Here is a 27,258-nt window from a genome sequence, read left to right on the forward strand (position 1 = left end):
TTTTAATTTTTTAATTTTTTATTTTTTTGATTTTTTAATTTTTTAATTGTTTAATTTTTTAATTTTTTAATTTTTTAATTTGCTAATTTTTTATTTTTTCATTTTTTAATTTTTTAATTCGTTAATTTTTTAATTTTTTAATTATTTAATTTTTTTTATTTTTCAATTTTTCAGTTTTTCAATTTTTAAAACTTTCATTTTTTTAATTCTTCAGTTTTTCGATTTTTCAATTTTTCAATCTTTTATTTTTTTCAATTTTAAAATTTTCAATTTTTCAATCCTTCAATCTTTCAATTTTTTAATTTTTCAATTCTTCAGTTTTTCAATTTTTCAATTTTTCATTTTTTCAATCATTTATTTTTTCAATTTTTCAATATTTGAATTTTTCAATCTTTCGATTTTTCAATTTTTTAATTTTTCAATTTTTCAGTTTTTCAATTTTTCAGTTTTTCAATACTTCAAACTTTTCGTTTTTCAATTTTTCAATTCAATTTTCTAATTTTCCAATTTTTTTATTTCTTAATTTTATAATTTTTTAAATTTTTAAAATTTTCAATTTTTCAATCTTTCAATCTTTCAATCTTTCAATTTCTCAATTTTTCAATTCTTTAATTTTTCAATTTTTCAATCTTTCAATCTTTCAATCTTTCAATTTCTCAATTTTTCAATTTTTTAATTTTTAAATTTTTAATTTTTTAATTTTTTAATTTTTTAATTTTTTAATTTTTTAATTTTTTAATTTTTTAATTTTTTAATTTTTTAATTTTTTAATTTTTTAATTTTTTAATTTTTTAATTTTTTAATTTTTTAATTTTTTAATTTTTTAATTTTTTAATTTTTTAATTTTTTAATTTTTTAATTTTTTAATTTTTTAATTTTTTAATTTTTTAATTTTTTAATTTTTTAATTTTTTAATTTTTTAATTTTTTAATTTTTTAATTTATTAATTTTTTAATTTTTTAATTTTTTAATTTTTAATTTTTCAATTTTTCAATCTTTCAATGTTTGAATTCTTCAGTTTTTCGATTTTTCAATTTTTCAATCTTTTATTTTTTCAATCCTTAAATTTCAATCCTTAAATTTTTCAATTCTTCAATTTTTCATTTTTTCAATCTTTTAATTTTTCAATTTTTCAATCCTTCAATTTTTCAATTTATGAATTTTTCAATTTTTCAATTTTTTATATTTTCAATGTTTTAAATTTTCGATTTTTGAATTTTTGAATTTTTCAATGTTTCAATTTTTCGATTTTTCAATATTTTAATTTTTCAATTTTTCATTTTTTCAGTTTTTCAATTTTTCTATTTTTCCAATTTTTCAATTTTTCAATTTTCATTTTTCCGTTTTCAATTGTTCGTTTTCCATTTTTCGCTTTACTTTCCCATTTTCCAAGATACCATGTTCCATTTCCCATTTTGTATATCCCATTTTTCAAGATTTCCTATTGTTTAAGATTCAATTTTCCAAGGTTTTATTTCCTAAGATTCCATTTTACAAGATTTCATTTTTCAGAATTTCATTTTCCAAGATTCCATTTTCCATGATTCCATTTTGTAAGATTCCATTTTCCAGGTATACATTTTCCAAGATTCTATTTTAAATATTCAAATTTCAATTTGTGAATTTGTCATTTTATCTATTTGTCATAATTCGTCGCAATTTGTCACTATTTGTCACAATTTGTTAGAATTTGTTAGCATTTGTCACAATTTGGCTACAATTTGTCTCAGTTTGTCACAATTTGTAACAATTTTTCACAATTTGTGGAAATTTGTCACAACTTGTCACAATTTATCACAACTTCTCACAATTTGTCGCAATTTGTTAGAATCTGTTTGAATTTGTCACAATGTGTCACAATTTGTCACAATTAGTCCCAATGCGTCACACTGTATCACAGTTTGTCACAATTGGCTATAATTTGTCACACTTTGTCACGGTTTCTCACAATTTGTCACAAATTGTCACAATATGTCACACTTTATCACAATTTGTCACAGTTTATCGCGATTTGTCAAAGTTTGTCACAGTTTTTCACAATTTGTCACAACTTCTCACAATTTGTCGCAATTTGTTAGAATTTGTTAGAATTTGTCACAATGTGTCACAATTTGTTACAATTAGTCCCAATGCGTTACAATGTATCACAGTTTGTCTCAGTTTGTCACAATTGGCTACAATTTGTCACAATTCGTCACACGTTGTCACAACTTGTAACAATTTGTCGCAATTCGTTAGAATTTGTTAAAATTTGTCACAATTTGTCACACTGTCACAATTTGTCACAGTTTCTCACAATTTGTTGCAATTTATCACAATTTGTCACAATATGTCACAATTTATCACAATTTGTCACAATTTGTCACAGTTTATCGCGATTTGTCAAAGTTTGTCACAGTTTTTCACAATTTGTCACAACTTCTCACAATTTGTCGCAATTTGTTAGAATTTGTTAGAATTTGTCACAATGTGTCACAATTTGTTACAATTAGTCCCAATGCGTTACAATGTATCACAGTTTGTCTCAGTTTGTCACAATTTGTCACAATTGGCTACAATTTGTCACAATTCGTCACACTTTGTAACAATTTGTCACAACTTGTAACAATTTGTCGCAATTCGTTAGAATTTGTTAGAATTTGTCACAACTTGTCACACTTTAACACAATTTGTCACAGTTTCGCACAATTTGTCACAATTTGTCACAGTTTGTCGCGATTTGTCAAAGTTTGTCACAATTTGTCCCATTTTTTTTCAATTTGCCACTATTTGTCACAAATTTTAAAATATTAAAAAATATGCAGAACTAGTAACTAACGATTGTAACTATCTAAAAGAATGTTTAATAGCCAGTCCAGGTTTTAACATCCACTATTCAGCCATGTTATCATCCTGCTTCTCGAGGTCGGTGATGGAGTTTTTTTTAATTTTTCGTGTCATTTTGTGAGCTACGAGTTTGTGTTGTTACCATTTCGATTTTGTTGTTCAATTCATTTCTAGAGAACCTTTATAGGCACATGTTGTGGTCTGAGCCTAAAGCGCTTAACTGCTAAAGATAATAACCGATGGGATTGAGTGGATAAATCACATCTTCGTAAGCATAGCTTCATTGTTTATTTAAAAATATTCCAGTTTATTTGAAACAACAATGGCATCAATGCTCCTGCCCAATGTACTCAGCTATTGCTATTATGAAATTATTTCTTGTACTTAAAAGTACCTATTTCCAAGCCGGCCCCTTAATTTTAAGACTCTCAAGAGATATCGTAACTCAAATACTAAGGCACCTTAAAGTCAATGCACATGCCGAGTAAAAAAAATTAACTGCCGCCTTCAGGAAAGTTGTTTGCTACCGCAATCTCTACAATTTCGCCGAAGTCACTTTTTCGTTATACTTAACACCTATAAAAATATATATCGAATCGTACTTTTAGGTGTATTCAGAATGCATATCATCAGAAAAAAACAGCTTTTGATGTCCTTAATCTATGGATACTATAGACCCAAATTTTACCTTTTTACCGTTGATAACTGACCACAAAACTTTGACAAAAAACTGCATTTTGCAACAAAAACTGTCAGCTGCAACGCCAATAATAAAATGACAAAAACCTACAGAAACCGAATGAAACCAAATGATTATTGTCTCCCCATAGTCAGGAGCGTACCTCGAAACCGGCAGGTCACATTTCAGTATTCATTGGCGCACAATTTCTTCTCCCAACTGAGATCGATGAGGCACAGCAAAAAAAACAAAGCAACCCATCATCGAACTCCATTCGCCTCCGCACATAAACATTACTTATTTCCATTTTCCTCTCCCTTCTGTAAATACCTCTCTACCCATGTGTAGTCAATAGTAGGAAGGTACCCCATAAATAAGTGCAGTAATTTCGCTTCGTCTAAGCGAACTGTTCTCACTGCCTGCCGAAGTCGGTCGGTCGCTCGGTCGGCTGGTCAATCGGTCTTGATCGGGGCTCGCATAGTCTCAGTTGTTCGCGCATCGCTTACTATATTTGTTTACGTGTGGCGCTTTGGCATTGCGGCGATTTGCGATCCTCGATAAGGAACTGCTGCCGCTATGAGCATATTTGTCCCATGTTCTATGGGATTCCCTATATACATGGGACAATTATGCGTAGAACGGTAGTGTGCATCGGCATGGAAATGGTGGCGACGGCACCGGCCAAGTTGCGGAGCTGATCGCTCAAAATGTGCGTGTGTGCAAGTTACACCGACAAAAACAGCATCAGCGCGCAATACCATCCATTCCTAGTCAGTCGGTGAGCGAGAGATTAATTCGCTGATTATTGCCGGTACTGCGCACATCAACGGCTGGCCGTATTGGGACATGCTCGGTTGGGTTGGTTACTTATTGGTCGCCTACTTTTTAAACGGATTTTTCGTCGATGATGCTGTTTCTATACTGTTTTCGAGATTCTCTTCAAAAGTTTCGTTATTGTTTTCATAACTGCAGCTGACACTGTAGGTAATCAACTGTATAGAGCTGCACAGGGTACATAAGTTGTCCATTACGCGATCGGGCTGCGTAGCTTTGACCGGTACATTTTAGTTTCCATTCTGGTCGACACGGGAAGCTTCGCCAAGCAATCTCGAATTCCAATAGCAATAAATAAATGATTTCTCTTCATGCATGCGCGTGCTCGATTCCCGAGGAAAAAAATAAAAACCCCCGGTCAACATCCCATTGCATTGGTTTAAACTTACCGTTTCACTTAGTATCCGCACATTGAACCGCATCATTGTCGGGTGATCACACTTCTTCGGAATCGATTCGACCGCTCTTAAGTCCCTGTGAATACACCATCACTAATGTTGTTCTTTTTCTTTCCATTTCCATTTTTTTGCAGCAACAAAAATTCCTGAAAAGACCAGCAGACGACGTCGATTCCGCCTCCGACTCGTACGAACCACCGGTCAAGCTCCAGCACAACGGTTCCGAGAATCTGACCAAATTCTCGGTGGAGATCGTCCAACAGCTCGAGTTTACGACGTCGGCGGCCAACTCCCAGCCGCAGCAGATCAGTACGAACGTGACGGTCAAAGCACTGACCAATGCGTCCGTCAAGAGCGAGGGTCCCAGCCCGGCCCAGCAGCAGCAACAGCAGGGCCAGGGCGGACCCGGAGGGAACGGTGGAGGCGGAAATGGTGGTGGTGTCGGCGGTCAATCCACTGGCGTCGGCGGCGGAAACAATGGAAGTAATCCAGCGCCATCCCCACACCTGCATGACCTTGGCCACATTGTGGACTTCAAGCAGGAGCCGGAGAATGAATTTGCTGATCTGTCGGCGGCCCTCGAGAAGGATGCCGCAGCCAACGGTCACTTCCCGGGACTGTCCGACCTCATCGGGGACGATACCAACGACGACAGTGACACCTTCAAAGATCTCATTTCGGACCTGTCCGACTTCCATTCCGACTTCCTGGACTTTGAGGAGAAGCCACCGACCCAGCAGCCCCAACCTCACCCCTCACAGCAACAGCAGCACCAGCACCATCAGCAGCAGCAACAACCTCCCCCGCAGATGCTTCACGCTCAGCAGCAACAGCAGATCGAGGTGAAGCAAGAAACTTGTATCAAGCAAGAGCACCCCAGCCCTGGTATGCTGGACAATATGGGCATCAAGCGGGGTAGCCCCGTAACACAACAATTCCCCAACGCATTCAGCGATGGTCTCGGACCGAAACGAGGTCCCTATGGAAACCCACAAAACGGCCCAATGTCTGAACTGTCACCGGCGGCTCAAACACTCAAACACATGGCTGAACAGCACCAGCACAAAAATGCCATGGGGATGGGATTCCCCCGAGGTCCCCAACCGAACCCACAGCGTCCACCGTACTCCGAGTTCAACCAGTTCGCCAATCAGGACTTTATGAACAATCCGGCCACTGGCCCGGGCGGTAACCCTGTAGGCAATCAATTCCACAAAGGTAACGTTCCACCTTTCCCCGGAGCGGACCTGATCAAACAGGAACTCTACTCCCCGCAGAATGAATTTGATCTCAAGCCCCAGCTGGGCCGGATGCCACCACAGATGGGTCCAAAAATGGGCCCTGGTCCCGGCGGATTCAACAAGCCAAATCAGCAACAATACTCGCCATATGGATCCCCGGCTGGTGGCGCCGGTGGTGGTGCTGCTGGCGGCGGAGCCGGTGGTATACCCAATCACGGTAGCCCTCACGGACCGGGTTATATCCCGCCGAGAGGCCCCGGGCCGGGACCGGGTTCTGGTGGAGGTGGAGCGGGAGGTGCTGGTAACGGTGGAGGGAATCCAGGTGGTGCTGGAAATAATTCCGGCGGGAACGGTAATGCCGGGAACAGCGGTGTTCCTCCCCGGGGTGGTGGAGGTGGTCCGCCGAATGCGACCATGTTGCAGATGAAGCAGACGCAGCAGTTGCACATAAGCCAGCATGGCCCGGGAGGACATGGAATACAGGTGAGTGGTATTTTTGTGATAAGTGGGAGGGGAATCGGATAACGTGGGTCGCTTAGCCGAATCAAGACTACATAGTTCCAAGGAATCCTGTAAATTTCCTGTTGAAAATTAGCTGTTATAAAAAGCACACATCATATACAACGGAAATATACAAGCGATACTAAGTTTACATGTGATTGACATTTTTTCCCACTGTGTATTGTTTGATATTGTAAAATTAAATGAAGAAAAACATAAATCATTATCAAATTATTATTTCAAGAAAATTCATATTAAGATTAAACGATTGTGACTAACAAAAGTTTAACATGTTTACAGAATTTATCTTTTGTTGATTTCGTTAAATGGAATTGCCTTTTCGTACATGTACTAATACTAAAAAAATATAAATATCCGGTAATTTACTTTATTAAGTGTCTTTTAAAATCTTGGCATGACATCACAAATTGGCATAAAACATATTTTTTTTATTAACGCTGTAAACAAAATTACAGCCTTGCAATTGAAAAAATCCGTTTTCGATTGTCCCGTTTTTGAGATAATAATGTTTGTAAAAAGCGCATTTTTCAGTTAAAATCATGTATAACTTTTGAACCAGACGAGTTAAAACTTCTTTTAGCAAAGCTTGCCCCTGATTAAATACTTGGAGTACAACTGTCATGAGATATTTAAATAATGTGCTACAAAACTAAGTTATGTTATGGAAATCCCTCTAAAATCATAATAGTTTGAGATATAAACTTAGCATCTTCAGCAAAGTTGTTCACAATTGATTGCTCCAGAACATTTCAGAAGAAAGTATCGTTCTAGCTCAACCAGAATTTGATACATGTTTTGTAACTTTGATTTTTGACCACTCTAAAACCACTCCAACCATAAAAAGCAGTTTATCTCGTACAATAAATGACTTCAAATATCTTCAAATTCAGTAGGGGCAGTTATTACAATTTTAACGAAGTGATGTTTGAGTCAGTTTTTCATTTACGAATTAACGGTTTGGTTAAGCTAATCAGTGTGTTCAGATGAATTTAAGTACATAATATGAGTCATCTCTTAGCTAGAAAAGATTAGTTCCACTTTTCACCTCTCTGTTTTGATAAGTCAGTGATGGCGTCCTCTATTCGATTAAATATGGAACTTAAATTGTCCAGCCGAAAGATAACTCATATTATGTACAAAATTCTTGATTAGCTCAACTCAACCGTTATTTTCTACTACTGAATCAGTATCGAAAAATGTTTGTGATGAATGAAAAAAATTGTTTCCAATATCATGAATGAAGTGCCATGAATTCTTGAATATTTTCTTTAGATTTTTTTTATTTCGATTATAGGTTCTAACCTTAAGATCATTCGCCTCTTCGGGTTAGAAAGATCTCTTTAAAAAAATCTCTAACCCCATGTGCGGGGTTGGGATTCGAACCCAGGTGAGCTACGTACAAGGCAATGGATTTACCAACTACGCTATGCTTGTCCCCTAATTCTGGAATAATCACATCTTTACGTTACGCAAACAGTTAGTTATTTGTTTTTGTTCTCTGAACTTTAGTTACGGTTTCCGCCATGCCATTACCAAATTTTCTGAACGTGAACTAGTACACAACTTTATGAACATTATTCATTTTTGAACATTATTATTTTATTAGATTCAGGAACATTAGTTCACAAAATCAAAATGTTGTGGATATTTTTAGTGAACTATTTCACGAAACTCGAATTATATTCATAAATCCATTCAATCCTCGTGAACTAATTCATGATCCAACTATATTAGTCACGATCCAATGTCCGTGCTCAAAAAATGGTTCACAAAATCATCAAATATTATTCATGTATTCGTAAACTGGTTCATGATTCCTGCGATAATAGCCACGACTTACCATTAGTGCACGTGAAATAATCCATAAAATCATGAAATACTTACTATTCATGGATTCGTTAACTAGTTCATGATTACTAGTACATGACTTACAATCTATCTTGCGACATTGTGATATTTAGAAGATATCCCTGCTCATTTTCAATTTCAAGAAAACATTTTTTTTTGTTAGCGGAAACTTTGCCACTGCGACCACTATTCAGGTTAATTTTTTCAGGTAAAATGGTCATGAAATTTTCACGTAAACAATTTCACAAGTAATATTCGTAGAATCATGTTTGTTACATGCACTATTCCATGAAATGGCAGATATGTCCAGCTGTTAGCGGCCAGTAAGAGGCACGAGCAGTAGATATAAAAACTATTACGACGTAGAATATCGTTATTCATTTGATATGGTTCAGTGTGATGTCGGGACAGAAAAAGAAAACTGAACTGAGCACCAAAAATACATTATAGAGCCACATGTCATGTTTTTGATATAGTTTACAGAATAAGATACCGTGAATAAGTCACACTTTCAAGTTTCTGTTAATATTGTCACGCTTCTCCGAGTGAAAAAACAGATATTAACCAAAAATGACAGATCGTGCTAAGGCGAAAAGAAATTACAAATATCATAATAAAACTACTGATGTCATGAACATGAGTCACATATTCCCACGTGTCAAATTTGAAAGTAAGCTCTAGAATAAAATATCAATAATACGTGCAAATAAATTACGAAAATCGTGACTAACATCCTAAAATCACGAACATAAATCACGCTACTCGGGACAAATGTATAAAAAATCGTGACTAAGATCATGAAATCAAGATTATAAATCACATTACTCCGAATTAGAATATAAAAAATCGTGACGAAGATCCTGAATTCATTAACATAAACCATTCTACTTGTGATAAAAATATCACGATTACGTAATTCGAAATTACGAAAATCGTGACTAAGATCCTGAAATCATTTATATTAATAACATTGTTAGTGATTAATATATCAAAATCGTGAATAAGGTCCTGAAATTATGAAATGTTGGCAGCACCCTCCCAGATTTTAATGAAACTTTCTGTACATGAGAAATTTGTCACAATTTTTTTTTTTCAAATGGCTGTAGTCTAAAAATGATAAATACTACAAAAAAATGTTGTAGGAGTGGTTTTCACAAAATTAGTAAAATTTTTGAATAAAAATATCGAAAAAATTATTCATTGACTAAAAACTGAAAAAAATCGATTTTCAAAATTTAAAGTCGATTTACAAAAAAAAACATTATTGATTTGGATAAAATTTTGTTCCAACATAGGTAATTATGTTCCCTATTTACCGTCAAAATTTCAAGTTGGGCACTTTCAAGGAAAAAAAGTTATTTGAAAAAAAAATTTCCTTGTTCAAGCTGAATATTTTTTTCAGTGTATTTTTATCGAAAACTAAACCAATGAAAGTCATAATCATCTCATAATCCATTTTCCCAGCTGTATATATTCATAACATACTTGAATGAAGACTGTAATACTGGAAGACGAGGAGACTGGAAGACTTGAAAACTGCAGTTCATTTGTTACTCTCAACACTGATAAATTTTATGAAACAATTGACAAACTTTTCTAAAAAAAATTTTATGTCTGTTGGAGCAGCAGCACAATACAAAAATAAGAAAAAACTTTGAGGGCTTGTGTAGATTCCAGTCAAAGTATGAATTAAGCAACTCAACAAGTCCCCGAGAGTTATATAACTGGGCAGTTGAACAAACTGATAAAAATATCACAAAATTAATTTTCTGCTACATATTCACTGAACAGTACAACAAAATGTCAGAAGAACTCTAAGAGCTGTATAATAACGCCAAAACAATATCTGGAACTCAAAAAATCCACAGTTTTGTGCTATTCCTGGGGGCAAAGTAGAGACGAAAAGGTATTCTAATTCAGAAGATGAACCAATTTTTTTTTCTTGTATAGAAATAATACAAAATAGCATGCATGAAGATAGTTTTAAGACAAATGTTATATATAAAAATTATAAACAATTATGTTAAATTCAATACATAATGTTGCGGTGGAAAAAAGAAAATAAAAAAGTAATAATGGAATATTTGTTTAACGATATTAACTCTTTTCAATGGGATTCTTGATTGATCACGGAGATCAATAGATCATCTAAAATCCCAAAACTCAAAAAATTCCATTAGTATATTCCTTTAGTATTCCTCGTACCTTAACGATTAGTTGAATAAATAATAATTTTTTCCCGCATTCGACAACGTTTTTAGTAAAAAATCGCTGTGTTAAGCCTAAAAATTGTATTAAAAATTCTTATCCATGAAACAAAAATTTATGAATAAAAAAGGAATCGTTGAAGTACGAGAAAAATAATTTATGATCAATTTAAAAAAAATTAAGAAAATTGATTGAGTAGTTTTTCGGCAATCGTGATCACGGAAAACCATGTTTAGTAAAACGACATTTCGAGAAAATCGAGTTTAAAATTTCAAATTACCACTGCTCTTGGTAGATGAAGCGCGTTTGGAATGTTGGAATTTTCGATCTATTTCTCGGATCTTCATAAAAATTTGGGAAAACATTCTCAAGGAGTTGTACTTTCAGATAAAGTAATAAAAAATTCGATTTCATGAAAAATGAAAAAGTAGTGAACCCCCTAATAAAAATATGCTTAGTTGCTAAATTAGACAATATCTTCTCACAAAATAAGTTTTATTGGTTTCTGAGATGATTATGACTTTCATTGGTTTAGTTTTCGATAAAAATACACTGAAGAAAAAAATTCAGTTTGGACAAGGAAAAGTTTTTTTCAAATAACTTTTTTTCCTTAAAAGTGACCAATTTGAATTTTTGACGGTAGGTAGGGAACATAATTATCTGTCTTGGAACAAAATTTCATCCAAATCAAAAATGGGTTTTTCTGTAAATCAACTCTAAATTTTTAAAATCGATTTTTTTCAGTGTAGGAGTCAATGAATAATTTTTTCAATATTTTTATTCGAAAATTGGACTAATTTTGAGAAAATCACTCCTACAACATTTTTTGTAGGATTTGCCATTTTTAGACTATAGCCATTTGAAAAATATTGGTAAAAAAAGTTTGGCCCTTTTCAAAAGACAGTCTAGATCAGTTTTGGAAAAACAAAAAGTGCAAAATGCCTTTTTGTGACAAAGTCTTCATGTACAAAAAGTTTCATTAAAATCTGAGAGGGTACTGCCAACTCTGAATACGATTTGGCGCGTAATTCGTCTGAATAAAATATCGTGGAAACTTGGTCACAAATCACAAAAATCGCAAATAAGCTCCTGCAATCATGAACATCGTTTGACTGTCGGCTTCCCAAATTATGAACAAGGATCGACAAAAACTAAACATGTCACGGGAACAACCACAGTAACTCTCGTTGGCCACATTAAACACCATAAAATTACGAAACTCATATCAGTTTCTCGGAGATGGTTGGGCCAATTATTATCCCCATAGACTGTCATGAGATTTCGTACTTATTGGGTATATGGTTCCGGGAATATAAACTAAATTGTCACGTCACATATGAAATATGTGCCAGAACATTTTTTTTAAACGGGTGGGAGTGACGAAATCGATTTCGTATTTTTGATGCCAAAAATCTTTAAACATGCACGTTGATTTTTCGTGTAACTGTGAAAAACTTGTTTCTGCTGAGATCGTCTTTTTGGAACTTTGTGGATTTATCCTTTTTTGCCTTTCTCATATAGACAGCCTCTGATACCATTCCACTCAGTTCGTTGAGATCGGAAATACCTGGATGTATTAGTGTATATGTATGTATGTATGTGTGTATGTGCCAAATAATCTCACTCATTTTTCTCAAGCATGGCTGGGCCGATTTCAACAATATTATATTTAAATCAAAGGTATAACAGCACCATAAGCAGCTACTGGATTTTATTAGAATCAGAGTCCTGGTTCCGGAGTTACGGATTGAACAGTGCGGTCAGACATAGAATTACCATATAAACTGGTATCACTTCGCTTTCTAAATTACGCAAAAATTAAAATATTTTCTAAATTGCTGGTATTTGTAATTCCGATTTACTAGCGTCCAATTGAACCCTCTTTGACGACTTCGGCAACCTACGTTGGAACCAAAAGCTTCGAGGAAGTGACAAATAATTGAATATACGTCTTTTTCTCAATTTTCATAATTTTTTGTGCGTTATCGTAATATTTCATTCTCGAGTTTACTATCGAATTTGACACGCGTCATGTTTATGATATTCACAGTTTTACCATGATTTTCGTGATTTCTATTCGCATAATCGTGATATGCTATTTTCGAGCGCACTATCAGAACATGAAAATGTTACCGATCGTTTCTTATGATTTTGTGAACATTTTTACACCTAGTCTGGCAGCTCAGATGCTAAAGCGCTGGTCTCGCCAGTCGCATGTTTCAGCCGGTCAGGAAGGAGTCAGTAGTCAGAAGAATCGTAGCACTAGCCCTACAATTGTCTTGTACACTACAAATCGGTTTTGAAGTCTGTCAAAACTGAAGATCATCTTTCGCAACGGAAACTAGAATCAATGTTTCGCATTGCTTTAATTTTAAACTAATTCACGAACACAGCTTTTTTTGGCTCGTCATTCAGCGCAATTTTTGTTTTCTTTCCGGACATCACACTGGACCTTATCAATTGTATAAAGATCAGTCTATCTTCTCATCTCGTGCAGAACAAAAGTTAAAATCAGTTTCGCTGTAGAATGCCAAACAGGTAGTTTCAAACAATATCATATCGTTGCCTTAAGCTGCACAGTGAGGTGGGTCATCTTTTGGAAATAAAAGTTCCCTTACTACGGGATAACACAATTTCAATTGACTTTGACAATTGACTGGTATTAGAATTTCAGCCCAGGATGTGGAAAAACTAGTAATAGTGAAAATGAAACTTAATCGCGAGGAAGTGATCTACGCACAGCTACACCACGTATACAACTGTGTTTTGATAACGTTTAGAAGATTAGCACAGGCAGAAAACTTCATTGCCAAGAGGTCGAATACAATGACATAAGTCCCAAGTTGTAGTGTAAACAGAAAAAAAATGTATAACGATGTTCAATAACCTAATAGCTTTCCTATACAGGGTGCGCCATCTGGATGTAACCTATTTCAGCATTGAACACCTCCGCCATTTTCCAGCCGATTTTGATAGATACACACAATTTTGAAACGTCATTTAGTGCCATTTTAGCTATGAGTCGATTTACACCAAAAGAACGCGCTGGAATCGTAGCGCCGGCGTGTGCTCCAAAACAATAATCGGTCCTTATTTTTTCGAAGAGGGAAAGACCATCGATGGCGCACGCTGCCATTGGATTTTGGCGCACTTTGTCTGTTCACAAATGCAGAAAAAAGGTGTGAAAAACTTCTCTTTTCAACAAGACGGGCACCTTGCCACACCGCAGCCGCGCTACAATCAAGTTCTTGCAGAACGGATTCCCAGGACGCGTTGTCTCAAAAATGGTTATTTGGAATGGCCTCCTCGTTTTTTTCTAGCAAACCTAAGAACCTTGACGAACTCAAAGCTAATATATGAGCTGAAACTGCTAACTACTAAACTAAGCCCGAACTGCTGTCCAATGTCATGCAAAATGCCCACAAAAAAGCTTCTTTTTGTGTATCAAACAGGGGTGGTCATTTAATCGACGTTGTGTTCTGGTTTATAAAAAATTGCTTAAATATCCTTCAAAAAAACTTGTTTGTTTGGCTGAAAATGGCGGAGTTGTTCAATGTTGAAAAAAAAAATACATCCAGATGGCGGACCCTGTATCTGCTGCTCGAACATATTACTGGTCGCTTACAGTTGGGCACTGCTATATTATATTCCATAAACCAGTTCACGGAACAGATATAAATCCATGAATTACATTCACAAATTTTGTCAAATAGTTCACGTGAAAATTTCAACACTATGCATTTTCAGTTGCGTGTTAATGAAAATGATTAGAATATCTTCTAATTTTTTGAATTCATTCACGAGCATGCAGGATAGTTCGTATACTGTGAATCATGAACCAGACTACGACAAAACATGGATCCATGGATAATATGCTTAGTTTTGTGAATTAATTCACGTGAAAATATTAAGACCCTGCCCGAAATTGTATATTTTAAAAACAATTGCATTAAAATGAAACATATTTCATGATTTTGTAAACTATTTCACGAGAACAAAATGGTGAATCATGACAAATATACTATGAATCATAAACCAGTTTACGAAGTATAATATATGAAGTGGACTAAACTGGGTGAAATCGATTGTCGGTATCATGGGTTTTGAACTGTTTTACGAGGACAAAGATAGGATCGTAACCATTTTCACTATGAATCATGAACCAGTTCATGTATTAAAATTGGATTCATGAATAATATTCTGAATTTTGTGCAACAGATCAGTTGAAATGTCCCGTAAAATTATTCACGTCAAAATATTGGGACCATTTACAAAATTGCGCAATTTGTGAACTAAATCATGACAGTGGAAACCTATTTCATGGTTTTGAGAAATATTCCACCTGCATAATTGCATATCCGTCTCGACGAGCTGTTTAAGCCGTTCTCCCAAGTTGGGTGGCATTTTTAAATTCAGTGTCTAGCAGCCGCCAAGTTCTTCTATCTAGGTCGAAGCACAATTTACCCGATTAATTTCCGTTATGAAAAATATAGTGCTCGATGTACACATTTGGTTCAACTCAATATGTCTCCTATGGGAGGTATCTCAAAATGATCCGAATTATACATTTTAGAATTTTAATCTTTTTCGGGATCATATTATTACCGCTGTAGGTTAAAAGAGTTAGTTCTGAGATTTAATACAATTAAATTCTACAACGGATTCTGGAACTCTTTCAAATTTTCCAGTTTCGCTCGATCATGAATTGGTTACGTCCGGAAGTTCTTCCTTTCGTCCCTAGCAGCCTAGGTCCATGTCTTCAGTTGGACTAATCAGGAAAAAATGACGCTCAAGTCCACTAAATAACACGTTCCATGGCAACATGACCGGGAACTCTAGTGATAGAAAACTCTTCTAGCATCTGAACCATACACTGAAAATTAAGTATTAGATTCACGGTCCGCACGATCATCCAAGAACAGACGTGAAAATGCGAATGGAATCCCGGTTTTAAAATCGAATTTATGCATGCGAAGTGACACGCTAACACACGCGACATACAAACGTCCACAGCCGAACAATCGAACACTATAACATACAAACGCCCAAGTCCTTCACGATGGTAGACAACAACGAACATACAATCGCGATCATCTACGCCCAAGATTTCGCAAATACAAAAACGCCCCAATGATTTAGGGAACCCTAGAGCAATCTGATTAACGCGGTCTCAAGCGCACACAAATAAACGCTCATTCCCACGCGATCGTAAAGTCCATACGCCGGCACAACTGAACCGTACACTCGATATCACAATCAGAATCATGGCCCGCTACAATTGGACTTAAGCAATGTTTTAGTGGGTGGCATTACCCGTCTCGTCTGCAATTGTAATGAGTGATTCTGATGGGGAGCCCTTCCGCGAACCCAGCTCTGCAGCTCCAGTAAAACAACTCTCGAAAAAGAAAGAAAGAAAACAAAATATAAAATATCTGTGAGAATCGCATTATGCAATAAAATTATAAGTGCCAGTTAGTATGAAATTTAGAAATATGTTAAAAGCTATTTCAAGAAAAACATTTCTACCAATTACTTCTCCGCGATGCAACCATCTTCAATATGTTTCTATTCTCTTCAGACTTTCGTTGCCAAAAAATGAAAGTTTTTAAAAAGTGAGCTTTTTTGTAGTTTTGGTTTTAAATATAAATTTTTAATTTTTTTGAAAAAATCACAACTTTTCATTCAATGCCTGTTTTTTTGCAAAGAAGAGATTATTTCCTGCAACTTTTTCTCGGAATGTTCTGTTGTATAAAATACAGATCTTGAGCAACACTTTTTTGAAAACGATGTCTGCAAAAACTCTTAGGTCCTTTTAAAGTATTGCTCATGAACCAAATTGCTTTGCTTTTCCGTGCAAAATGCTCAGAACCTATGCAGGTAAAACGTCTAATTTTTTATCTGTATCGAAAGTGGTCGTTCGCGATTTTAAAGGTTTTGGGTGAATCTTGTATTGCAGAATCTGTCGGGAAGTGCCGATTTGAACAACAGCCGCTGTAATACTTCAATTATTGCCGAAGTGATCGTTTAGTGTCGAGATGTGTGAATATGAAAAACAAAAGTGGAACTCTGGTCAAAGAGCGCGACTTCGAGTCTTTTCGTATAACCCGAGCAAATAATCATGGGTTCAAACACCAACACAGCCCCTTGAAAAGACCTTAAATATGGTCCGTGCCGAAATTCACAACCATCAAGACACCATAAAATGGTCTCAATAACCCATAAATACTCCAACATACGGTATTTTATATGGGATCTACCGGACCATGGTATTTTCATGGGTTGAACCCATTTCAAACACTCATGTCAAACCCCATGAACATGGGGGTATTATGGGCTGTTCGTTTGCTCGGGAAGCCCGAGTTTTTGGAATATATACATACAGGTTTAATCGATTGGGCTTGCGAAAGTTACCTCTATCCAATGCCATCATATCAGGCATTCAATAATGATAACTTTCCATAGATTGGGCTAGGCAAATAAAATCATTTTTCAGAACAATCTACAACATGTCGCTGATCGTGATGCTTTAGAATCAAATTCAATATCTTCGTGTTTATGGATAATGGAAAAATTGAGATTTGACTACACGATATGGCACCTCGAACTTGCGGTACGGCCTTTAAAAGTGTCGCTGTACAGAAAAGTGGAATCGTTACAAAGGATTCACGGAAAAACAATTATTCCTAGATATTTCAATGGTGATTACGCAGTAAGGTTGCGTCCTTCCTACCTGATCCGACATTACAAAACACGACAATACCATTCTACAAGCAACGCTTTGCAGATACCAATGAAGGATTCCTCCCTCCCCATTCTAAGATGAAACGGCTCACTATCATAAACCGTAGACAGCAGTCGTTAAGAAAAACTCATCTCGAGATTCTATGCCGATGAACGAGTTTTGTTCGAGGTGGGGTTAATCTGTTACAAATCTTGCCAGCAAATCCTCAGGCCTGAAAAATTCAGGATTGAAGGGGCAATATTGGAATCATCTGTTCTCATAAACAATTTCCAGTTTTTAATGGTGCTTATCACTTCTTTCTTTTTGTCAATAATTTTAATTTATTATTATCACTTATTTCTTATGCATATTTTTACTTATACTCATCAACATTTGTAGAAGACGAATCAGTACGTAGATCTATTGAGGTAAATATTTCCATATTATCCAATTTCAATCAGAAAAAAGTTAGAGTTTCACGAATATCAAAATGCGTATTGCTCTACGCTAAATTTTCAACTCGGTCAACCTACCCCAATACATATTTTCGAGAACAATCACGATTTACAAAAACAAAGGTAAGGTTACACTGGAAACCGTTATACCATTTTGTTGTATTTTGAATACCCTTTCCAGCGGTACCACGTTATTGGAAATCGAATGTAAAATGATTCTCGTCACACCCATTACTTTACCAAAACAAAAATTTACTCGCCAGCGCCGGAAAAATAATAAACGTACTCCTGTACAAACGACAACACAAAAATACTTGAAATTACGTCAGTACATTGCCGACCTAATACTCCAACAAAATCACTACAGATGTCGCTACTGCGAATAATAGCCTTTTCATAAAAGACACTCGGTCAACCTGCCCCTTCGACGAACCAGCTCCGGTCACCCTTACAGCTGTTTTTGTGAATTTGAAGTATAGAATACCAGGGCCGGCGGAACACCTTTTTCCCGAGTGGGTAGTAAGATTCGGAGTAAATTTATCCCGTATTGATGAAAGTTCAGCTATGGTGTGTGTAAGTGAAAATGAAAATTCCTTGATAATATCTGGTGGCTATTTGGAAACACCATTTGTTAACAGGACTGTATGTCCGACAACTCAGCGAAAATGTGTTTGTTGAATACAGATACTACAAATGTTCCACTGCTAAATACCAATTACTCCATTCTTTGAGATTTCGTTGCATTAATTTTCCGTTCCCTGCTATAAAACCTTCCTTTCATGGGTGCTGAAGCCCGCATGATAGTGTTGACTAATGGGAAGGTATCTCCGACGACCGACATCCTTTCAGGCTTAGTGGAGGTCCATTTGAATATTTCATTAACATCATCGATATATCGCGTGATAAACGCTCGACCGTGTACGAAAAAGTATTTTGTCTACGTACCCGCCTGGGAAGTAGAGATTGATGGTGCAGTCTCTAAGAGAGGCCTTAATTGCGAAATAGGGGATGGCTCCTTCCAGATCCCTGTGCTGCAGTCAGTGAATATTCTGGTATGCAAGCAATAGCGCTCAGTGAAAATCGAGAAGTATAAGAAAACTTATTTTCCATCAGTTTCCTTTCGAGCCTTTCGCCGGATTTGTTCTTCCAAAACGGGTCTCGTCTATTTGCTCGCCTTTTTCTATCGCGGGGCATGCACTGCAGTCGTTGCAAACAATAGGCTCATTATATAAATAAGGCATGGTGTGGAAAATGCGAAGAGGAACTATTTCTTCTGTGGAGAGACTCCGAATGATTTGTCGACATATTCCGCATATAAATTATACGGAGGAAAACTGAAGCATCCTTTTGAGAAACGCTGGGAAGAAATGTTAAAGAAAGCACCGGCTACGACTAATTTCTACGCTTCCTTGTTTTATTGAAGCGAGATTTTGACAATCCCGTTGAGGGAACATCTTCTAATGTTCCTATAAGTTTTCGAAAGAGAAGAATCATTTCCTCTTCCAAGTTTCCTCGTAAAGACCCATCAAGGGACGGGTGCTATTATAAAACCGAAGTAAATGGCTCCTGGTCTCGGAAAGCCCACATGGGACATCCAAAACTCCAAGTAACTCTATATTTCAGTATTATTATTTTCCTAGGTTTTACACAATAAATTTGCATTGTGCAAAACTTGCTTTACTTCTGACGTAGATCTTCCTCAATTTAAAAATTATTCGCCATGGCCGAGAAAACAATATTGAGGATCGTTTTGGGAATCAAAACCTGCTATTATTTCAATCGGACTAGCATTTGCTTGGTACCAGGTACTGAAGTTGTCGCTTGCTTAATCCGAATCATAGGCAAAGATATATTGATATTGTTTCCATATACATCGCACCTCAGCTGGTTCTAGAAGACTTCAACTCAACCGATCGATCTTACTTCATGATATTCGCGACAATTTCAATATGATATCTTGAATAAAGTGGAAATGACACGAATGCCTACCAGCGCGGCCAAGCGCGTTAGAATTATCGTTGTACTCTACCTCATCAGTGTGCTCATTGATCAAAAGAGCAATGCGTCCACTATATCAGAAACAATCGAATAAAAATAATAAATTCCTCCGGTGGAAGTATGCAACGATTTAACTGGCTTATTTCTCAAAACTCACTGCGATTAAAGTTCAGACGAAACGAATACCCGTCGAGAACAACCGTGGACGGTTTCCTACTCCGTTGTGAGCAGAGTGCTCAGAATTGTATGCGAAAAGGTCCTGTGAGGACTTTTTGAACGCCGAATCGCCTAAATTTTTCCAAATATGCGCGACGTTAGAAAGGCAAACTAAAAACTTGATGAAAACTGAAAAACGCAGCTATTGGCACCGGTTCGTCAACGGATTGACGAGAGAAACATTATTTCGTCTGGCAGCTGGGCCCTACGTTGTGTACTCGATTCGACTTTTGATCGGAATACACGGAACTGAGAATCCTTTATCTGCAACAACAGCATTCCACGTAGATTCACATTCAAATTATAGACGTTTCGCGATGATATTATAATAATGTATATAAACGTAATAATTGTTCTTCAAACACACAAATTTATCTGACAGCAAAGATACTCACGCTAACCATTCTATATATATTTTATATTTACCTACAACCATGTCCACATCGTTACAGTTCCAAGTAGACACTTCGATCGATGGAGCATGGAAGGAAATCCTTATTTTCCTGGAGAAAATATGGGCGTTCCTAGATTCTTTATGTTAAAATCGTTCCTAGATTCTTTATGCCAAAATCGTTCCTGTTTGCCTGATACAAATATTAGTTTGAGTTCTTTCGCATTGTTCTTTTACGGGTAACGAGAAAAGTGGCACTTAGATTAGAATAGTAATAAGAAGGCGGATACTTAGGAATTAGAAGGTAATCTTTGTGAAAGATCGCACACCTTTAATGAATTTTTTAGTATTGCTAGTCAGAGGACGCTCGAAAATTGGCAAATTTTGTGGGATAATGGAAGTTTAGGAATTCCAAAGGCATCAACCATCATTAGTTAAAAAGGAAGGATGGAGGTCGTGTCTTCTTTCGGGTGGCATCTCGGGTCATATCCAATCATTATACGTTGAATGCGCATCTCCGGCGTATCGGGGGTCGAGGAGAGCGTTCTCTATACTTGCAGTGACGGCTATCGCGACATTAAACATGTTGTCGGGTCGTGCTCCTAGTGTTCTATACATCAAAAAATCTGAATGTTACCGTTGAGGTAATTCCAAAATTGCCACAATCTAACAAACCGTAATTGACGAAATATAACCATGTTCTGTTTAATTTTACATGAATGATGTACTTTCCAGATCCCAAGCAAATTTCATAATACCGGGATTTGATGGTCGTGAATAATTATGGGGTTACATACATTTTTGTGCGAAAAATATCAAGAAAGTTTGAATTTATGTAAAGGCATAAAGCAATGATTTCATTACATCACACTTATAGTATTTTGGTAGTATATTTTTCAGTAAAATTAACAAGCATAGGTTTATAAAAATATATTTAATTGCTGTTTTAAGCTCTAAAAATTGTATTCAAAAATTCTCATCTACACCTAAAACTCGGCCGTAATACCTTTACGGTAATAAGAAAAAAATGCTCTAATAGCAAGACTTTTCGTGCTAAAACGGTCCCAACAAAAAATTCCCCAAACGGCAATACCAACACATTCAAATCTTCTCTGCGTCGCACTCATGTTTCATCAATTCTTATTCAATTTATTATTTCAATTCTTATTCAATTTATTATTTGGGAACTGGTCTGGAACCGAGAACTGGTTCGGATCGGGAACTGTGTCGGATCTGGCAGCTGCCTAAAAATTTTTTTCGCTATCCGACCTACCCAGTAAAAAATCCGTAATTCGGACTGTTTTCTGCCAATATTGGGGTAGATTCCAGCCTGAATTTGGTTCGATATCTGCCAGATTCCGGTTGGTTTGACTCGGTACTAATACTATCATAGAAATCGACCGAATTATTCTACATGCGAACAGAGCCGAGGTTGACACATACTGAAAAGTGTTTGATTGTGTGATGCACATGCATGAACAGCAACTGAAATTCGCCATTCCGTCGTTTACTACCTTTGCGGGAATATGAGTTTAACCCGTTCAGGGCCAACTTTTTTCTAGTGCATATAAGGTTTCAAAACTATTTTTCCTTGAAAATCAATAGATGGGATCAAGAAACACGAAAAGCCTTTTTCCATAAAGATAGGTGCTTCCCTTGCAGTGCTAGAAGCTGCTCAACTTTTACCTTCCGATGCTCAATGGAATTTTTCTAGAATATTTATAATAGTCCAATTGTGTGGAAAACGTACCCAAAGACAGTCTTAATTGATATGTTTTATCAGTTTTCAAAAATATTGCAACATAACGAAGATATACGAAAAATTCTTTTTCCATCATAAACATAAACTGTCCCTGGCAGCACTGCTACATCGGAATCCAATCAGACTAATTGCAATAACTTCAGTTCTAGAGCTGATCCTTACAACTGTTAATACTCAAATGAAAGGCAATAGTCACATTTATTAGCCTTACTTGTTTTTGTGAAGTAATCTTGCCTCAAACAAAAGTTATAGCTGTTTAAAAACGTTTTGTCCACAAAAAACATGGGCATGAATGGGTTATTACTCGGATCAAGCGATTTTAATATATTTCTAGATAGACTAGACAGACTCCATAACGTTAAAAATTAGTATGAGGCACTCATTCATGCGATTTATTTATCAATGTTTGGGGCATTCAGTATCATTCCAATATCCTTCGATTTTTAACCTTTCCAATTAATTCTAAATGTTTTCACGCAATCTCCAATTCCTCAAGGTCTCATATTATCCAGTATCCACTCCATGTACTTCGACACCGCAATAAACGTCTCCGGTTTGCTGCAGTACGAAATCCCCGTCTGTATCCCGTACAAGTAGTACCGATTGGACTTTTTCTCGATCGCCTGAATTGCCGTCCCGGGCTGGTAGTCATCACAGAAGGGACTTCGTTTCTCCACGCCCACGTTCCGCACACAAATCTTCCAATCGGTAATGTTCTTTTCCTGCTCACTTGCATATTCAGTCTTCCCCATCTCTTCCCGGCAGGCCGCCTGGTGAATGATATCAACAATTTGCCGCTGCAAGTACTGCGAATCGTTACCGGATTCTTTCCACCCGGTCAGTATGTACTTCGGATAGATACGCTGTCGCTGCTCCGCGGTTGTCGGTAAACATACCGCTTGAATGTGATCCCGCCGGCCGATGTATGCCGGTGAGGATAAGCGTGCCAAAATCAGTGAATCCTTTTGGTAAAATTCGTTGATCGCAACGGTCTGAACTGGACTTAGACAGACCCACTGATCGTTTCGTTGAGCACAGTCCTGCGTTTGACCGGTAATATATTCTCCCAGGGTAACGGCAACGTCATCACTAGAATTGAAAAACTGTCAACTTAGATTAGCTGTAGCTTAAATTAAAAATTACTCACTTCCAATCGACGCATTTCGTAGTTAGAATGTAATTTTTGTTGATTAAAACCCCGTTACACGGAACGTACTTCGGATCTTGGAACGGATGGCGGAGAATCACCATCCACAAGTACTGTCTAATCATCGGTTTTCTTGTCTCCTGGTAACCAAACATGTACTCATTCAATCCACAATCCCCTTGATTGATAAGCCGAATATTTGGATGCCCCAGGATGGGATCGCTGTTTTCGTTGATCGGTGCTGTCTCGTAGATCCAATCCAAATATTGACCGGCATCGGTGAATCCCACAAACTGTTTCAGATTGCAAATTTTGGACTCGTCTAGCGTTTCACTGAATGAAACAATACCCCGCAGATACCATTGTCCTGCATGTTGAAAAATCATTCCACCTCCACTATCCCCATTGCACACTCCAGTACCATTTTTGAACCCCGCGCAGAAAACCTTGGCGTACAGCAGACGCCCGAAAAAGTTTCGATCACTTTCCAAACAGTCATGCGTGGACACTACCGGCATCCGGGCCGTGTTCAGTAACGAAGCGGTTGTATTCGCATCCGTAAGTCCCCATCCAACGACCGTTCCGGTTTGACCCCAAATATTCGGCAGTACCAGTCCGTCGTCTCTCTTCCACAAGCAGACCGGTTGCACATACTGCGAAAAGATCACCGGCACATCCAACTTCAAGATCGCTATATCGTTCTCGTACGACAGCGGTTTGTAACCGCGATGCGTCACAATCTTCTCCACCTCGTAGTCCCGTCCTTGCTCCTCGCGTTCCTCGGAGATATTAAACCGTCCGACCTTCACCAGCACATCTGCCGGCAGCTTGTGTTTCCTGCTCGATCGTAACGTTACGCAATGGGCTGCCGTCACTACCAGATACTTGTGCACCAGGGTTCCTCCGCACTGATAATCAAAGTCGGCGGAAGATCCGATTCGGTGAAACAGCGCCACATGCCAGGGCCACTCACCGGCCCGTGCTTTGAATCCACCCTTTACCAAACCTTCCAGGGGAGCCAACTGTCGGCCGCAGCTTTTGTCGTCGAAATCGTTTCCCTCGGCACGGATTGAGGTCGCCAGGGATGCGAGCAGTACGAACAATAGCGAAATCGATCGCCGTTGGTGGTGGTGGTGGTGGGTGATCATCACTGCCCGTCGGGTGTTGGTTGCTTCTGGTGTCGAGAATGAGATTGAACTGACTGACTGATAGAGAGGAGCGTGTAGAACTGGGATTGGACAGGTTCGGTAAAGAGATTAATTTGCTTTAACTAAACCGGTTCTCTGTGTTTCTGTTTGCATCGTTTCGTCATAGGAAGATTGTTTGTTTTCAGGGTTTCCCTCGGTTTGGGATTGCATGTGCGATAGAGCTTGCGCTGTTTTTGTGCAATAATGAGAGATTCCCTATCTGATAGTAATGCATATTATTGTCTTGTATATTTTAGTATGCAAGGTTATTTGCTCTTGATTATACACAATATGGTCACTGTAGATGAGTTTACTGCTGTGTTCACAGTACGATTTTTCATCATAATTTGAATTACATATTCGTTTCTTCCTTGTTTTGACTACTCTAAATTTGGACGAATTGAGTTTGTACTAAAATACTAACCGGGCGATTTTGGCCTTCTTGTCAATGATGTTGTCAGTTCCAGTCAGTACACAAACAACAAGCGTTCATCTCTGTTTTTGAGGCCAATCAAAAATTAATTAATAATAATAAGCTTTTCTCGAGATGGCCGAGACTGATTTTATTTGTCATTTTACTTTTTACATATGAGAAAATGGTGTGGCTCAAAATAAGACATTTAGTTTGGATTTAGTTACAGCAATTAAATTTTGCAATTCGTTTCAGAAACTCTCAGCTAAAATGCGGATTTTTTACGAAATTTGTTGAAATTGTATGAGTGGTATATGAAAAATTATAAAGGATTTTAAATTAGGGGCCGTTAATATACCACGTGGACAAATTTTTGACCCCATCAACACTCTCATAGACAAGCGAGTACAATTTCTATCAGTACTCTCCGTTCCACGATGACGAAGTTCATTTTAACATGTTTACATTACGTAGTGTTTTGTACACTAAATACATTAATACCACTCTTATGAACTTTTTCGTGAATCAAAACTTAAATAGTAAGTCGATTTCCTTATACGAACCTACCCCAGTATTTTCTTACCCGCAAAAAATGCGTAGGACCATAAGACCTATATAATCGAAATTTAAAAAAAACGAAATGTTACACGTGCCTTACGGCGTAAAGTAGTGAATTTTGAGCTTGAGCTTGTGCGACCACCCCTGGTTGCTACTCCGTTATCGATCTGGACTAGCTGAAGTTGCACAGCCCAAGTAGCAATTCTTGTTTTATAGCACACTACAAGTGCATTCTAAGTTTTAAGGAGACCTTAGAGAGTGCCATAAAACCTCAATTGTCACTAGGGAGGGAATCAGTAGATAATTATGCTTGGGAGTAGCGAAACATCGTTCAATGTGCAACTCCTGGTAATCCTAAAGTGTTTATTGATTAATACCGACGCAGGCCAGGCACGAACGTAGATCGCGGAAGGAAAGGGAAGTAATATTAGTCCGATACTTTTGCTAGAGTCCGTATATACTACCTATACCACTCCACAAGTAGGTTAGGGAATTGCAAAAATTTTTTTTTTTGAATTCTCAAAGGCCCCCCCCCCTCTCATGTTGTGACAAATGTCAAAGTAAGCTCAGATGCCGAATTTCACATCATTTGGACAATTCTAGACCCCCGCCCATTTTGCTTGAAATTTTTGAAATCGGTGCTATAGGAAAATGTGGAGGAAAAATATATTAAATGAAATAACTTTTGAAGTAACAATCAGAAAATTACAATTTATACCTCTTTTTAAAGGAAATAACCTTAGTATTTGAATGGAGATATCCCTGTCTCCATAAAAATACGGAAAAGTGTGGTACTGGCTCATTTTGACCCCAAAATCCCCTATTTTTTTAATGTTTCTGCTCCGTTGTGCAAACCATACATATTTTGCAGTTTTCTAATAAAAAAATCTCAGAAATCGAACGAAACCTTTTAGACCTTTTTCCGAATACGAGAAGTTGGGGTTATAGGGCCTTTTGTCATTTATATTAAATTTTATCATTTTCTTGTGCATATATCTCTATTATTCTTCATTCAATTTTAATAAATTGTACCTTGTTGAACGTGGAAAATTCTTAGAAATACAACAAAAATAGATTCGCTTGCGTTAAAATTCAAAAACATCCAATTTTTTGACATTAACTCTACAAACAACATTTTTTTCATTAAATGTCCTAATACCTCAACTTCCCCTATTTTTCCAGGTATAAAACTTTTCTCATGTGATTCCTATTTTTTACCATAAATAGTAAATTAAATAAGTATTTTGTTGTTAAATGGAGTTAATATGTGCGATTTTATGATAAAAATGTGAAATCGAGACTATATGTCAGATAATTTGATGTTTCTGAATTTTACCGCTAACGATTCTATTTTTATTTTGTTCCTAAGGATTTTCCACGTTCAACAAGGTACAATTTAGGAAAATTGAATGAAGAATAATAGAGATATGTGCACGAGAAAATGATAAAATTCAATATAAATGAAAAAGGCCCTATAACCCCAACTTCTCGTATTCGGAAAAACGGTCTAAAAGGTTCCGTTCGATTTCTGAGATTTTTTCGCATTAGGAAAACTGCAAAATATGTATGGTTTGCACAACGTAGCAGAAAAATTCAAAAAATGGGGGATTTTGGGGTCAAAATAACCCAGTACCCCACTTTCCCGTATTTTTATAGAAACAGGAATATCTCCATTCCAATACTAAGGTTATTTCCTTTAGAAAGAGGTATAAATTGTAATTTTCTGATTGTTACTTCAAAAGTTATTGCATTTAATATACTTTTCCTCCACATTTTTCCATAGCACCAATTATAAAAATTTCAAGCAAAGTGGGCGGGGGTCTAAAATTGTCCAAATGATATGAAATTTGGCATC

General features: G+C 36.7%; 2 protein-coding genes across 10 annotated transcripts in view; one reads left to right on the forward strand and one right to left on the reverse strand.

The window, feature by feature from the left end:
* The window catches only part of LOC131690418 (neurogenic protein mastermind), a 337,622-nt gene that overhangs the window by 210,049 nt on the left and 100,315 nt on the right, over nt 1-27,258 (forward strand). For all 9 annotated transcript variants that reach the window (XM_058976156.1, XM_058976157.1, XM_058976160.1 and 6 more), the window contains exon 3: nt 4,872-6,461. In XM_058976156.1, coding sequence (XP_058832139.1) covers nt 4,872-6,461 — 1,590 coding nt within the window. The remainder of the gene's footprint in view (nt 1-4,871; nt 6,462-27,258) is intronic.
* LOC131690419 (polyserase-2-like) lies at nt 22,453-24,466 on the reverse strand. The gene is made up of 2 exons (XM_058976166.1): nt 23,247-24,466; nt 22,453-23,188 (listed from the first exon to the last, which is right to left on the reverse strand). Exons 1-2 carry the CDS (start codon nt 24,392-24,394, stop codon nt 22,591-22,593), a joined length of 1,746 nt encoding a protein of 581 aa, XP_058832149.1. The 5' UTR covers nt 24,395-24,466; the 3' UTR covers nt 22,453-22,590.

Source organism: Topomyia yanbarensis, chromosome 3 (genome assembly GCF_030247195.1).
Source record: "Topomyia yanbarensis strain Yona2022 chromosome 3, ASM3024719v1, whole genome shotgun sequence".
Taxonomy (NCBI): domain Eukaryota; kingdom Metazoa; phylum Arthropoda; class Insecta; order Diptera; family Culicidae; genus Topomyia; species Topomyia yanbarensis.